The 16266-nt window shown below is 37.2% G+C and overlaps 1 protein-coding gene across 1 annotated transcript in view; it reads left to right on the top strand.

Annotated features, from left to right (window-relative positions):
* The window catches only part of TDRD7 (tudor domain containing 7), a 62122-nt gene that overhangs the window by 14190 nt on the left and 31666 nt on the right, over positions 1-16266 (top strand). The window contains exons 5-6 of the mRNA XM_008585284.1: positions 995-1212; positions 13045-13631. Coding sequence (XP_008583506.1) covers positions 995-1212; positions 13045-13631 — 805 coding nt within the window. The remainder of the gene's footprint in view (positions 1-994; positions 1213-13044; positions 13632-16266) is intronic.

Below are 16266 nucleotides of genomic sequence, written 5' to 3'. Positions count from 1 at the left end.
GGTTCCTGGCATCTTCAGAGGCCACTATCCCCAAACCAGACTGTGTGTCATTTTAAAAATAAAAGTTAGTGAATTTCAACAGAAATTCTATCTGATTAAAATATGAATATTTTTTGCTTATAGATCATAATTTTTAACATACTCATGTGTATCCCAGTGAAATTTTGAGGAGATTTGGAATGAATTTCATAGTTCTTAAAATACCAGAACTGTCAGCTATAGTGAACACTCAAATTTCTTTATCATCTTAGGATGTTAACATAGGCATTCTAAGTTTTAAATAAAAAAGTAAATGTAAGAGAGCTAGCAAAACTTTATAAATATACACATAGGAAAGATAAATGATTAATATTAGGAAAATAAAAACAAATTGCTAACAGTTATCTGTTGGTTCCAAACCTTTTATTTATGTTTATATGTTTATGAACTAAGACTAGGATGATTATTGTAGGTGGATAAATTTTTACTTCTGTGTATTACTAAATTATTCATGCTCCTTAATAAAGGGGAAAGATGATCATAATCTTAAAACATTGACAATTTTTTGTCTTCTGTAAAATGTTTTCGGTCTTACTATTAAGGCTTTATTTTTATGCTTTGTAGAATATAGCTCTAAATTCAGCATTGCATATATACCAATATTGTCTAAAACTTAGTCTTCCTCAGTTGCAGGTAGAAAGTGCTTAGTTAAATTATAATTTTCATTATTCTTTACATAGCAAGATCATCCTGATGTTTAAAGTAAACCATGAAGCTTCCTTGCAAAATAAAGGAGCTACGTTCCTTCTGTGGGTGTCTGTTGACCCTGCTGGTCATTTTAAAACTTAGAATGAGTTTGTCATAGTGGTGCTTTGCCTAACCCTGCTCCCTTCTAAATCCCTCAGCCCCCACAAACCCCACAGTATAGCAAACACTGAGGACATAATACTAGGTAATGGGGGTAATCTAAAATGTTAAGCATTTTGGTTAATTCTATCATTTTTTTAATTTAAAGATAATTTAAATCAGACTGTTGAAAAACCAAATATCAAGCCTCCTGCCTCTTATACTTATAAAATGGATGAGGTTCAAAACCGCATAAAGGAAATACTAAACAAGCATAACAATGGCATTTGGATATCTAAGCTTCCACATTTTTACAAAGAGTTATATAAAGAAGACCTTAATCAAGGAATTTTACAACAGTTTGAACACTGGCCTCATATTTGCACGGTATGTTTTTCCTTATTCCTCCCTTCTGATGCCCCCTCCCTGCCCATCTTTCAGATCTTGAGTCATATTGCTTTTCATCCGGGAAGCACGAAGCACTTTACATATATTGCCTCCTTAATCTTTATTTCTAAGGTTAACATATTTTTGTTCTTATTTATAGGAGAAGTATATTAAGGTTGAAGGCTCTGTTGTTGAAATTGCTGTTTTTATATTTTTTGTTTTAAATTATTTTAAAAATGCATTTAATATGTAGTAATAGGTATGCCATTTTGTATTGATAGAACTGCTGCTAATAAACACTGATAGCTTTGCCATTTTAATAACTTGAGCTTACTGGTAATAATTTTTTGTTAGCCTCAAATTTTATACACTTATTCTTGAGCATTTCTAAAGACTTTCAGCTAAACAAATTTTAGTTATTTGGGCTGATTATTTATACAGTACCTTATTTTTATTTTAAAATTAATATAGTGTCTATATTTAAAATTTTTGTAAACTGTCTTTGGAGAAAAAATTGAAACTTGAAAAAAAATATTGAAAATGATTTATTAGTTTCCATAGCTGTTCCTACTTGGGAGTCTATGATTATAATATGATGATGGATCAGAACAGTTTATTAGCAATATTAGTTTAGCCAGAGATAGAGACAACTAGATTCTTAAACCAAAGTAACTAACTTTTAGATGTTTCTTAATGTTTTTATTTACATAAAATATATTCAAAATGTAATTGTTTTAAATGGTAGCACTAACAGCTACTTGGTGCTTCTAAGCTTGTAGAATTAAATATGCATGAGGAATATGTATCTTTTGATAGAGGGTTTTTATTTCTTTAATGTATATTTTGGCCCCCAAGCCTGTTGGGCAAAATGTGGGCCACTCCCTCTTTGTAAGTACTTAACCTAAGGAAAGCATGTGTTTTTGTAACCACTCTTTCCTCCAGGCCACTGTCACCCACTTGAGTCCCATACCCACTTTCGGGTAAGAATCATTCATTCATCCATCCGTCTTATTTGTTCACCATTCACTGTGCACCTGCGTGTACCTGCATGTACCAGTCACTACTTTAGGTGCTAAGAACATGGGTGATTAAGACACTTAGAGTCTAGTGAGAGAAACAGATACAAAAAAAAAAAATTAGGGCAATGTGACAATTGTTAGAGTACACATTGCAAAGTGGGAAAACAAGAAGAAATGTCAAACTCTGGAAATATGGCTCTGTTTCCCTACTTATAAATTCAGGAATGTTTAACTTTCATAAGAATGTTGCCTCTAATTTATATGGAATGCAGGGTTTGTTCTTATAATGAGAATTCCCAAGTTTGCTTTCCCATTCATTCTATTTTTACTCCATTCTGGGAAGAATTTTCTCACTGGGTGCAGTGTTAGCAACATTGATGTGCCTGCTCAGACTTCCCTATTCCTGAGGAGACTTTTGAGAAATTTTCACCAGGCTGCTCAATTTGAAAGTTCAAGGCCTGGCCCCTTCATGGAATGTATATGGTTCCTTTATTTTTTAAATCCATTAACATTCATGAACTTTATGGCAAGTTTCAATGAATTTAGAGCTTTTTTTATTGTCAAGATAATACATATAACTCACTATTAAGCTTTGATTAAAAAAGTCTTCTTTAGAGTAAACATTTAAAAAATAAACCTCACCGGTTCTTTGTAATGGATTATGTTGCTGGTTATTTATTATTCTATGATAATAACTAGCATTTGAGTAGCTTTAATTTATGGCTTTTTTTGAGAAATTTTCATCGTTACTCTACCTGTCTCCAAAGTCCCAGAGTTTTTCTTGCTAGGATTGTAGGTGAAAGAGTGTCTACTTCTTTGATGTTAAAACTTTACCTAAAATGAATGGTTTCCTACCTAATTTCAGGTGCTGAAACAAGTGACTTTTTTTGGTTGCTTTTTTTTTTTTCCTTTTTGTCTTTTTTACTGACCAGTACGGGATCGCAACCCTCGGTGTTGCACCCGCGCCACGCTCAGCCAGTGAGCGGGAACCGGTCACCACATGGGATCTGAACTGTCGGCGGGAGCGCCACCACGCTCCCAAGCCGCGCACTCTCCAGTGCGCCACCGGGCCGGCCCATTGGTTGCTTTTTTTTTTTCCTTTTTGTCTTTTTTACTGCCCAGTCCGGGATCGCAACCCTCGGTGTTGCACCCGCGCCACGCTCAGCCAGTGAGCGGGAACCGGTCACCACATGGGATCTGAACTCTCGGCGGGAGCGCCACCACGCTCCCAAGCCGCGCACTCTCCAGTGCGCCACCGGGCCGGCCCATTGGTTGCTTTTTTTTAGCAATTGAATTCATGTTTATTGCATGATTATTTTCTGTCCAAGCAATGAGAGTAGAACATGAAGCAGAAATACAATATACCTTTTCTGTCTATATGCTGCGTCTCAACCCTGAGTAGGACTGTTCAGATGTAATCACTACCAATTATTAGGTGATGATAATTTGCTTAGTGATGCATTTGTGTCTATGGTGCCAAAAACTGCCAATTGCATCGATGGCTTCAAGAACTAAATAGCAGCTCTGAAATTTTACCTTCATGGAGGTTCTAATCAGCTGTATACTGTAAGCCACTTCACAGGATGTTGGATGACATTTTGATAGAGGCTAAAGGATGCTTTGAATCTCTTGTTCTTAACCTTTTGGATCTCAGACAGCAAAACATGTACCAAGAGTTTTGAAAGCTAAAGAGAAATATAGAGTCATTAACAATGATGAACCAGTTTCTTGGTGTTCCTACAACTTGTGAAGGAAGTGGAAATCATGCAGAAGCTGTCTTGGAAAGGCAAAAATCCCAAGACAGTAAGCCTATAGACCAAGGACAATGAAATCTAAGAGTTCCCGTTGGGTCCTAGGAGAAGGACACCACCACCTCTTGGCTGTTCTACAGTGGTTAATAATGCTCTTCTTAACTGTTGTAATTGACTAGTATTTATAGAATGTTTCTGTGTGCCAGCCACTGACCTGGGTGCTAGGGACAAAACAGTAAACAAGATAGACATGGTCCTTGCCCTTATGGAACTTGTGTCCAACGGGGAAAATAAACATTGAACAAATAATGCTAAGCCTGCGAATATTATAAAGTGCAGGGTGCTGAGGGCATGTGTAAACAGGAGGACTCAACTTAGTCTGAAAAGTCAAGAAAAACTTCCCAGAGGAGGTGGTTGTTAATCTAAAACCTGACAGATGAGTTGGTATAATTTAAGAAAAGGAGGGGGAGAAAAGCACCTCAGACAAAAGAAACAGCTTGTGTCAAAGCCCTAAGACAGAAAATTATGATGTTTTGGGGAAATAAATTCAAGAAGAGAGTGGCTGAAGAAGCCGCCCAAGCACAGTCCAGGTCGCTACATGAAAGTCATCATTTGGTGGAAACACAGCAGGTGGCCTCTGGCTGACTTTGATTTCTAGTTAAATGCCAAATCTTGCAACAATGACTTTTGAACAGCAGATATTTTCTGGTAATTCTGTACCCCCTGAAACATGGATGGAGGGAGAAAACTCTTCATTCCTGCACTAGCCAGAATATGTGTCTTCAGTGTCTTGCCTGAAGCTGTGTGGAGAGCTGAGAGGCCTGTTTTTGAGCCAGACGGGATGCACTCAGCTGAGAAGAATTTCTGCCAATAGCCCCAAGACCTACTGGGAGCAACTTCAAGACAGCTGGGGAAGTGTTTTAAGTTGGTCTGGAGTCACACCAGGCCTTAATTATAGAACATAACATTTTGTTAATGACAGCATGAAAAAGAACACCAGATGTTGTGGATGAGGGAAAAAATGCCTTATCACACTAATTATTCATAGCTTCTAAAAAGGTGTTATTACTATTAATGTATTTTTGTTATATATCATTTTCCTATCCATTAGAAATCACTGAGCTTTAAGTTGTGTAGTACTCTAATACCTCGGACTCTTAAAAATTCTTTAAATTATGAATTCTACCAATATAGCAATTTCTGTAATATCAAAGGAGACAACAGCAGTTATATCACTTATACAGAGATAAGTCTTCATATTTTTGGATGGTCAGGAATCTGTCTTAACTTTAATTGTGGTAATTAATTGTATGAGATAATAAAGTACCTTTCTTTTTTTTATTGAAACATAATTGATTGTATATATCTGTGGGGTACAACACTGAATTTAAATACCTGTGTGCAATATGTGATGCTCAGATTAGGACAATTAGTATATTCAGCATTGCCCATGTAATCATTTTTTGTGGCCCTTTACTAATTTCTCACTAACCCCTCTTCCCCCTCCCCCTTTCCCACCTCAGTTAACCTCTGTTTTGATCTCTCCTAATAAAACACCTTTCAACCCATGTAAATGAATTGCCTTTAAAAATTTTTTTCATTTATTTATTCATTTTAATCTTACATTTTTATGGGTTATAGTTTGTTTTAATACATGGATATATTGTATAATGATCCATTCAGAATAGTAAGCATATCTGTCACCTAAACATTTATCATTTCTTTGTGGTTACAACATTCTAGATCCTCTTTTCTGTCTATCTTGAAATGTGCAATACGATATTATTAGCTTAGTCACCCTAGAGCACCAGAATTTATTCTTCCTATCTAACTGTAACTTTGTACCCACTTACCAGCCTCTCCCCACCCCTTACCCCTTCCCTGCCTCTTGTAACCACTATTCAGCTCTCCATTTTTTTTCTTTTAAATTTATTTTTTCTTAATTGATGCATGATAATTGCATATATTGATGGAGTACAGTGTGATATTTGGGTACATTTATACAATGCACAATGATCATATAGGGTATTTAGCATATCCATCACCTCAAACATTTGTCACCTCTTTATGTTGGAAACATTCACAATCCTATCAGTTAGCTACTTATACAGTAATTTGTTGTTGACTTTAATCTCCCTATATTGCTATAGAACACTAGATCTTATTCTTCCTGTCTATAATTTTGTATCCACTGACCACCCTCTCCTTCTCTTCCTTCTCCTCCCTCTTACCCGTCTCTAGTAACCACTATGCTACTCTCTATTTCTGTGTGTTCAGCTTTTTTAGCTTCTACATATGAGTGAGAATATTTGGTGTTTCTCTTTCTGTGTTTGGCTTATTTCACTTAACATAATTTTCTCTAAGCTCATCCATGTTGTTGCAAATGACAGAATTTCATATTTTTTATGGCTGAATAGTGTTCCATTGTATATGTATACCACATTTTCTTTATCCAATTATATGTTGATGGACATTTAGGTTGGTTCCAAATCCTGGCTATTGTGAATATAGCTACTATAAACAGGGGAGTGTAGGTTTCCCTTCAACATTTTTATGTCCTTTCCTTTTGAATTGTCTTTTTTAAACCCTGGATATTTCTGGGTTAAAAGCAAACAATTTGGATTTCTGAGGAGGTAAAACATAGATCAAACAGTGGTGAATATCCTCAGGCTTGATGGTATTAAATACAATCTATATAGCAATGCCAGCAAAGGCAGCAGTGAAAAGGTAAACTGAGGACGTGGAAGTATACTCATAATGTTTTTTAAATGGGATCTAATTTTTAAAAATTTTTTTCATTAATAAAAAGAAATTTGTGAATACATTATTGGAATAATTTTTAAATTTTATTTCAGTGAACATCTGAATAGGAGAAGGATAAAGTAGCAGTGTGGCAGAATCAGAATATAGAAGGAATAATGTGATGTTGCTATTCTGGAACTTGAAACAGAAACTATAAGGGTACTTCAAAAATTGTATGGAAAGATTCATATTATCTTTTAATTCTATTTTTCCACAAACTTTTTGAAGTACCCTCATATTTATAAGGCCCCCTTGTACAATAGAAAGAATTTGAGCTTTGAGTTAGATTTTTTGCCTTGTCATTTCTTAGCTGTATACCTTTCAGCATGCAAATTATCCTCTCAAAGCCCCAGTCTGCTCTAAATGTGACTACTTCTACCCATGTCATAGGGTTATTATGAGAATTAGATGAGATAAAATATATAAAGCAGCAGCTAGTATAGTATCAGAAACATAGCAGGTGTTTAATAAAAGGCAGCTGTTATTTTTTGAGAGGCAGACCAGTATTGTACTGAATATATCAAGATAGCCAGAAAAGGGGATCTTGGACGTTGTTACCACAAACGGTGGGTTTTGCCCTGCTTTAATTAAGCATTGCCAAACTCATTGCTAAACACCCAGCAAGTTCAATCAAGGAACTTATCTCAGTGAATACAGTGGAAAAGCTAAAGAGAGAAGAATAAAAGTTTGCATTGAAAAGAAATAAGGAGCAGTGGATGAAATGAAGTCAAAGGAGCTAAAACTTCAAGATGAGGCAAGTTTCTACCATCTTAGAGGAACAGATTCTTCCCTACCAGCCCTCCTTACCTGCCCCAACCCCTGCCAAAGATAATCAGAGCAAGGAAAGCCGCAGATGCACAGTGAAAGCCACAGCTACCAGCCAAGATCATCTCAGAAAGCTCTGCACATGTTTAACCAGGAGAAGACTCTTACTATCTTCCTGAAGGAACATGTGAGCAAGGGTCCTAACCTTGTGTATGCTGAAGGAAAACAACTTGAAGTTGATCCCAATATAAATAGTTGCAGTGTGTGTCTAAAGACGGCATCAGTGGAAAGTCTCTCCTAGATAAAGGAGTGGGAGTGAGAGAATGTTGGCCTCAAAATCATATATATGGAGTCTATAAAACTACTCATCCAAAATGGTGGAGAAAGAGGTTCTTTGAGTAGATGGTTTGTGAACAGTCAGGGGTACCTTCTGCTAGGAACTTTTTACCTTTATCTCTGATTAAATCTCTGGAATATGCCACAAACACTTGCACTTAAACAGAATCAACTGAAAGGTTATAACCTTTTCTGAGTATCTTGAGCTTATCCTCACTAGCATCAGCAAACTGCTGGAGAGATGACTGTGGATGTAAGTGGTGTGGAACATTGAATTGGACTGGTTTAGCTCATTTCAGTGTTATTTTCCTGCATATGGTATATGCCCCACCTACTGCTCTTACATGCTTCAGATTGTACTGATCAGTTTGTCTTCATTGTTGACTCAGCAGTGCCATTGGGGACCATTTCTTTATTTTTTTCAATTGTCTAACTTTTCTAGCACTTTTCAGCTTTAGCACAAAAAGTTTACCTCTTATGGTGGTCATCAGCCAGTCAGTCTTTCTGTGAACTGATTAATCATACAGTGCAAGCTTCTGGTCAATGTTTCTTTGACTATTCATTTTTGCTAGGTACCCAGGGGTCTTTTATTCACTGCTGAAGTCAACTCTTTAAATTGGTTTATTTGGGGGCTTTGTTTTGTTTATTTTGTTTTTATCTGTTACTTTTGGTTTGTTTTGAGTTCATAACCATTGTTAATGCTTGGACTGCTAGAAAGTAGGTCTCCAGGTAAATGTGATTTTACTGTACTGTCTCAGGTTTGTATTGGGTGGTGACCATATAAAATGAAACTTAGAACTTAATTTAACGCTTCAACACAAAGAACTACTAGACCTTGGAAACAAAACGGTGCACGTACAAATGCTTTAGAAAGCTTCTTGATTTAATTGGATGATATCAATTCTGTTATAGAATCTCAAAGAAAATTCTAATTCCATAAGAGACAGTAAGCTTATTTCAGAGGCCCATGCTGCAGAATTAGCAGGTGAGCTTACACAGACTCATGAACTTTAAGTTTATAACATGGGTAAAACTAGAAAGGATGAAGTAAAGACTTCTTAGAGTTAAGGAGAAGAAAGTTTCTAGGCATATAGGATGAAAATTTTTACTCGTGTGAACAAACAGGCTCCTATAGAAATTGTTTTAAGTCCTTGGGCCTCATATCTACCAAACTTATTGTGTCTACTACAAACTTACAGAATCCCAGAGGAATGTAAGAGAAGTATCTCATTCAAGTTATGATTCCAAATGAGGCACAAGTTGAGTTGAATATAATGAACTTGTGGGGATAGAATGTTTAAGGCATATTAGATACAGAATCTTCTGATGGTCTCCAAGAAAGTGGCTTGGCTCCATGGTGTAGGGAGTTAATCTTTTATGTTACCTGTCTCATCTATTAGGAGGTGGGAGTCTGTGCACTATATGGGAAGTACAGGTCATTCCAGTTCCCAGTCATTGGACTGGTGATTTTTGGGGGTGGACATCCAAAGCCAAAGAAAAAATGTAGAGCCACAAAACAAAGAAAACATGAAGGACAAGGGCAGGATATGATCCTGAGTTGTCTCCTACGGAAGAAGAGGCCTTTTGATCCCCTCCTCAAGTACATACCCAAATCAGGTAGACTAAGGGAAGTAGAAGCTGTAAAAGCCCCCTCTTCAGAGATCATCCTGAAATGGTTAGCATATGATTATCACACTAGGGGCATTATAAAACCCATATGTCAAGTAGATGTTGTCTTACCTTGGTCATTTGTGAAGACCAGAAGATAGCTGTTCAGTCTTGGGGGATGAGACTGGAGATCAACATGTAAGTCTTGTGAGATGCACCAGAGCACAGTAAAGAATGGATACCACATTATTACACACATTATAACAATTTCTTATCTGGGGACAGATATAGTAGTAGGTCTTTTCCCTAAGCCCATTTACCAGAAAATTAAAAAGAGATGACACGTTTTGTGGAGGACAGATGGCAACCACAGTAGAATGCCCAGGAAAAACAAGCTCCCATTCATATGGAAGTTTTAAAGTATTTAAGCTGAAAAAAATTACTTGTTTTAAGTTATATTTTTAAACTCTTAAGTAATATGAGTTTCATGAATTTTTCTCTTTGAATTGAGAAAACCCTTCATCCATTCTCCCAAGATTGGTTAATGAAGTATGTTAACAAGGCATATTTTACCTATTACTAAATTTATTTGTGAATATTTGCCTACAGTTGTTGAAGGATATCTGAATCAACTTCAGTGTCATGTTCAGTTCCCAAAGTCAGGCGTATGTCTAAGCTTAGTAAATGCTCATTTGAATTTAAAGAGGCCAAAGTACTGAAGAACAAATGGAATTTAGACACATAACCAACACTTTTGAAGTAAAGAGGCCATTAAAGATTAGAAAGTGCCTGCAATTCAGAGAAGTAGCCATTTGGGTGGGGATGGTTATCTACCTTAAACAATAAAAATAAAACTACTGAGGAAAGAAATCTGTCTTCTAGTTCAGATGGTTATTTGGCTATTGTTTGGACATTGGATAAATTCAGGCTTATTGCTCAGAAATTCACTCTTTAGGCTGACTGGCAAAGCCTGAGTTATAGACATGGCCCTGGAAGCTTACTCCTTCCAAATGATCTTTAAGCATTATTCCAGAATAAAGGCCAGAAAAATGAAAATTCTGCTCCTGCTATGGACCAACTCATACTACGTAGATGTAACGTTCATAACTTCTGTCAAGACAGTAATTCCTATTTGGAAGAACTCATTGTGCCAGTCATGTTCAGAGGTCACGTTTAGAGGTTTGACAAAGTGCGTTGTAAGGTAATTGGTCGTGATCGCATATAAAGCAGAGATGAGAATGGAAGATTTGGGACTTGGGGGGAGAACATTCAATAAACATTGAAGTATTCCATCTTCCCAGTTCACTCATGGGAAAGAAAAGGATCATAAAGCCAAAGAACCCTTCTTTCCTTCTCTGGGTTAGAAGAAGCCATGTGAACAGTTGGAAGATGGGATTTAATAAGAAAGTTATGTTAAATAACTAAGACAGGCTATTCTCCACTGAAATTAGCCTCTATTGTCTACTTCAGAGAAGGTATTGAGAAGAGTTGGGAAGAGATTGGTAGGTGAAAACTGAAGAAGAATTTTAAGGTGAGCCCTGTAGTATCATCTGGCTTTGGGAATGGAGAACTATCATATCTAAATCTAAAATTACATTAATTGGCATTGTGTGTGAATCACTCACATTGAATTGTTTTCTTTTTCCATTTGCTCCAAAAGTATGTTTTTCAGATTTTCTCTGGATACCCAGTCTGTATTCTTATCTTATCAAGTGTCTTAAAGCACAATAATGATTGGCATTTTAAGATTCCAGATTTTAAAACATGGGTCTTTAGAGAATGGACTGACCATCAAGAGAAGCATGAGGAGTGCTCCAAATATTTGTGTCTCTATGGCTTAAAATTAGGGGCATAAATTGTGACAGTCATATAACATGCTATCCAGAGTGTCATAGGCTGCCAACAGAGTCTGCCACTGATGAGGGGAAGTGCCTGCATCTGCTAGGTGTGTGCTAGATCACTTCTGCTTTCACTGATGCTTTAGGCTTTTCAGCATGGAATTTTTCCTCAGTCCTTGAAATTTAAGCACATGTTGGCAGAAGAATAAAGAGGAAAGCCTAATATTTTATACTTTGTTAACATCATTCACGTCCTATGTATCATCTAGAATATATAGTCAGACTAAAAGAAATCTATTCTAATATCAAATTGACTGTCTTTTGACTTACTAAAGCTCTTATCTAGTAACAAAAGAATACTTTATATATATATATATACACATTTATGTTCTCTCTTCCTGAGCATTATATGGAGAGTGAAGTCAGTGAAGACAATGTTCTTTCCTAGTGAGTTACACACACAGCATACTTGATATTCTGTTCTTCTGGGTGGGGGGCTTCCTGTAACCTTCTATTGTTACCCTCATGGATCCTCCTAAGGGCATAAATTGCAGCTAAGTAATAGTGGAATAGGATCTGACAAAATAGAAACATTTCAGAAGGCAGTGAAGACGTCAGTCTAGTACAGGGTTTGAGAAACTGTTTTTGTAAAGGGTCAGATAGTGAATGTTGTAGGCTTTGTAGACCAACAGCTATGCATCTACCACACACAGCCTGTCACAACTACAAAACTCTGCCATTGTAGTGCAAAAGCAGCCATAGATAATTCGAGGGTACTTCAAGAAGTTCATGGAAAGACTTGTATTATCCTTTAATTCTATTTTTCCACAAACTTTCTCAAGTACCCTTATATATAAATAAGTGTGGCTGTGTTCCAATAAAATTTTACGTACACTGAATTTCATATAATTTTCACATAATGAAATTTTTCTTTTGATTTTTTTCAACCATTTAAAAATATAAAAATCATTCTTAGCTCATGGGCCATGACCTGCACTGGGCTGCAGGCTGTCGTTTTCCAGCCGCTGGTCTAGCAGTAGAAAGGTGAAAAAATGGTACCACACATCAGTTTCCCTTCTCTTTCTTCTCTTACACAGATGATGCTATCAAGCCATGCCTCTCAGAAATGGTATGCAGATGCTAGGTATTTTTAACACTTGTTCATTGGAGTGACAACACTTTCAGCTAACTTTCTGCTGTAGTGGTTGTAAAAACTGTACCTTACCTCTGGAGCATCTTTGTCTAAATAATGGAAAGCTGAGGGTTTTCTCAGGATACTATAAGAAGAAGACAGACAGCACTTCTAGTTTGTCTAAATATTTCCTAGTTATCTTCCCTGTGGTTTATTCCTGACAGTTCTGATACCTTTTCACAGTTTCATTTCACCTTGTATTCAGGCTGTATTCACCTTTTAAGCTGGTGCTTTGAATTTGGCAGAGAGAAGTAAATGAGAAGTATACATTACAGGGCAGAAGTACTCATGATTTCCTAGGGCAGATGCCTCACAAGTGATATTTCCTGTTTATTTCTGAAACGTGACTCATGTTATTTTCAGGTTGAAGCAGTGTTTTAAAGTCTTAGTAATTGAAAAGGGTAAACCATACACTTTTGTGTTTTTCTGATTCATTCTCAAATTTTAAATGCATTATAATGTGTTTGGGGGTTGTTTTAGCCTCTGAAATATATGTCATTTGCTTTATTTAAAAATTTCAGGTGGAAAAGCCTTGTGGAGGTGGTCAAGATTTACTTCTTTATCCAGCTAAGAGAAAGCAGCTTTTGAGAAGTGAACTGGACACAGAAAAAGTGCCTCCATCCCCACTGCCTGCTCCCAAACAAATACCACCATCGAAAGGATGTCCCATGGTTATGCCAGGAGACTTCAAAGAGAAAGTGGCGGAGCTGCTGGTGAAATACTCAAGTGGCCTTTGGGCCAGTGCACTCCCAAAAGCATTTGAGGACATGTATAAAGTGAAATTCCCTGAGAATGCCTTAAAAAATCTTGCCTCACTTTCTGATGTATGCACCATAGACTACATTTCCGGAAATCCTCAGAAAGCCATTCTCTATGCTAAACTTCCATTGCCCACTGACAGAATCTTAAAGGATGCAGAGCAAGCATGTGGCGATTATGATATCAAGTCCATGGTTGAAAGAGAATATTTGCAAATAGAAAAAACCATCTCTAAAAGTGTTGACACTGTTATGGAGGACACAACAGTTCCTCCTTTAATTGTTCCAACGGAAGCATCCCCATCCGTATTGGTAGTTGAACTGAGCAACACAAATGAAGTGGTTATCAGGCAAGTTTAATTTTCTTATTCTTTAGGATCTGGTGTACTGTTGCGACTTGACTTTTCTTCATGTGGATACTGAGTGTTGAAAGGAGAATAATATATTCTTAGTTCTATAGAGTTATAGTGAAGTAATATTAATATCGTTAAGTGTTCAAATTATACAACTATTCTTGTAAGAAAAGATTAACTGTTTTAAAAATTAGGTTAGTCAGTAAAAAAGACAAAAAGGAAAAAAAATAAAAATAAAATAAAAATAAAAATTAGGTTGATAATATGAAATTAGAAAAAAATCTATGTCAGAAGTATCATGATAACTATATATGTCAAAGCAATACCTAGTCCATAGAAAAAGCAAATTCCCCACATGCTAGATAATACCATTTAATCTGGGATTACTTGGTATTTCCTAAAAGTCAAAATAGCTAAACACTGCCTTCTTTGTATAATATATCAGATTAGCCCATGGACTGGTGCTCTGGTTACTTAAGCTTTTTTGATATCATTGCATAGGAGGAGGAGTCATTGCCTAAGTAGCTAATGATAATTGGAATTACAAAAAGAATAGTCCAGCTTCAGGCACTTGACTTGGACTTTTGGAGAAAATACAGAATACATAGAAAATATAGAACGACTATAATTTGTGGCTTCTGACTTGGGTAAAAGAATAGGAACCTGTGTAGCTGAACCTCTGGAGACACCAGCCCAGAATGTAGCTATGGCTGGACATATTGGAAAAGGCTGAAGCAGAACAGAATCCAGGCTCCTTAAACCAAAATGGCCCTATGGTTTGGGCTGTCAATCTGTGGATTCTCTAGAGATCCATAGCTAAGCTGGAAAGGCCCAAAGAATGACCACAAAAAATAATCAAAATCCTTCAATGAAAGAGCTCAAAAATATTAAAGCTCTTTCATTTGAACAAACTATGTCTGAGTGGATATTGGAGTGAACCTTGTATTTGGGATGCTCAAACTAGAACTCAGGGAAGCTTTAGAGAGGTCTTGTTTCATACAGGCATAGTAAATGTATAAAGCTTTTATTCTATGCTGTTGTATGGCCTGAAGACATAAAAAGGTTGCTGAGGGTTAGGGGTCCCATTATGGTTCAATCGTACAGTCATGTACCACGTAATGATGTTTTCGTCGACAGACCACATATGTGACAGTGGTCCCATAAGATTATAGTGGGTCTGAAAAACCCCTATTGCCTAATGATATCACAGCTGTTGTAGTGTTGTAGTGCAACACATTACCTTTTCTATGTTTAGATACACAAATACCATTGTGTTACATGCAGTTGCCTATAGTATTCAGTACAGTAACATGCTGTACAGGTTTGTAGCCTAGGAGCCATAGGCAATACCATATAGCCTAGTTGTGTAGTAGGCTATACCATTTAAGTTTGTGTAAGTACATTCTATGATGTTTGCACAACGATGAAATTGCCTAATGATACATTTCTCAGAACATATCCCCATCGTTAAGTGACACATGATTGTATATTGCGGTAAAGGAAACATGTTGAGGGGCGCATTGCTACCTTTCACCATTTGACATTACAAAGAAAACCTAAATCTATCTCCATGGCAGGATCATTTGGTATCTGCTACCAGTAATCATTGGCATAATTGTCAGAAACCAAGCACCCAGTACTGGGCTGGATTAAACATGTGTTTTCTAATGTTCTTACCAAGGGCTGGTGAGAATCTCGATCAGTTCTAGGATTTTAGTAGGAGGGTTCTAAACTGTTCCAGGATGATTATTAGGTCCAGGGTCTTCAGATTACTTAAATACCTTTTTCCAGTATAAATTTGAATCCTGGAGTCAGCATTCTAGATGTTCAGCAGGGTAGCTGGCAATAGCAAGCATGATGGGTAATGTCTGTCATTAGGTTGACCCTAGGTCATTGTCTCACCATCCCTCTTCCCAAGGACTAGGCAGATTTCTGCCAGAGTGAGCCCTGTTCTGAACCCATATCTTCACCCAGGCAGGCAGGAGGCACTGAGAACTGGGTTCTCTGGCTCTTAAAGGGCCCAGAGGGGTGGTGCCATAGATATGTGAATCAGTTTTCTCCTGTCTCAAAAATTAACTCTATAAAACTTTGTATTTATGGCAAACCTAAATTGACCTATACATCATTCTTTGCCCTTTGCTCAGGTAATTTGGGGACAGTGTATGACTTTATTCTTGTCTCTACCCACTCTCATACCAACTGTAGCATCAAGCATCATCTTCCCACCTCAACCAAGCCGTGTAGCTATACTTCTCTACTGGTTGCTGCAGAGAGCAGAAGCTGCCTGCAGATCCCACACCACTTCTCACCACTTCCCTCCTCCCTGGCAGGAGCGTGTGCTAGGCAGGCTACCACAACACCAGCTGCAGCCCAGGCCTCTGCCAGGGAGCTCCAGGGCTGTAGCCGTGCTACAGGGAGGCCCCGTGAGGCTCCAGGTCCCAGGAAATGGGCACTTAGGCAGAGTGGCAGCTCTCCTAGGAGAGTTCATAGCCAAGAGAGCAGCTGCATTCCAGGCAGTGCCACAACATTTGCAAAACTCAATAAGTTTAAGTATGGCAGAGCTTCTATAGCTGTTTCTGGAGTGAATAATATGCATGTAATATTTCATTTTTAAATAGCCATTGCCTCAAAA

Source organism: Galeopterus variegatus, unplaced genomic scaffold (genome assembly GCF_000696425.1).
Source record: "Galeopterus variegatus unplaced genomic scaffold, G_variegatus-3.0.2 Scaffold3510, whole genome shotgun sequence".
Taxonomy (NCBI): Eukaryota; Metazoa; Chordata; class Mammalia; order Dermoptera; family Cynocephalidae; genus Galeopterus; species Galeopterus variegatus.
Note: the sequence above shows the minus strand (reverse complement) of the source record. Positions and strands in the feature narration are given on the sequence as shown.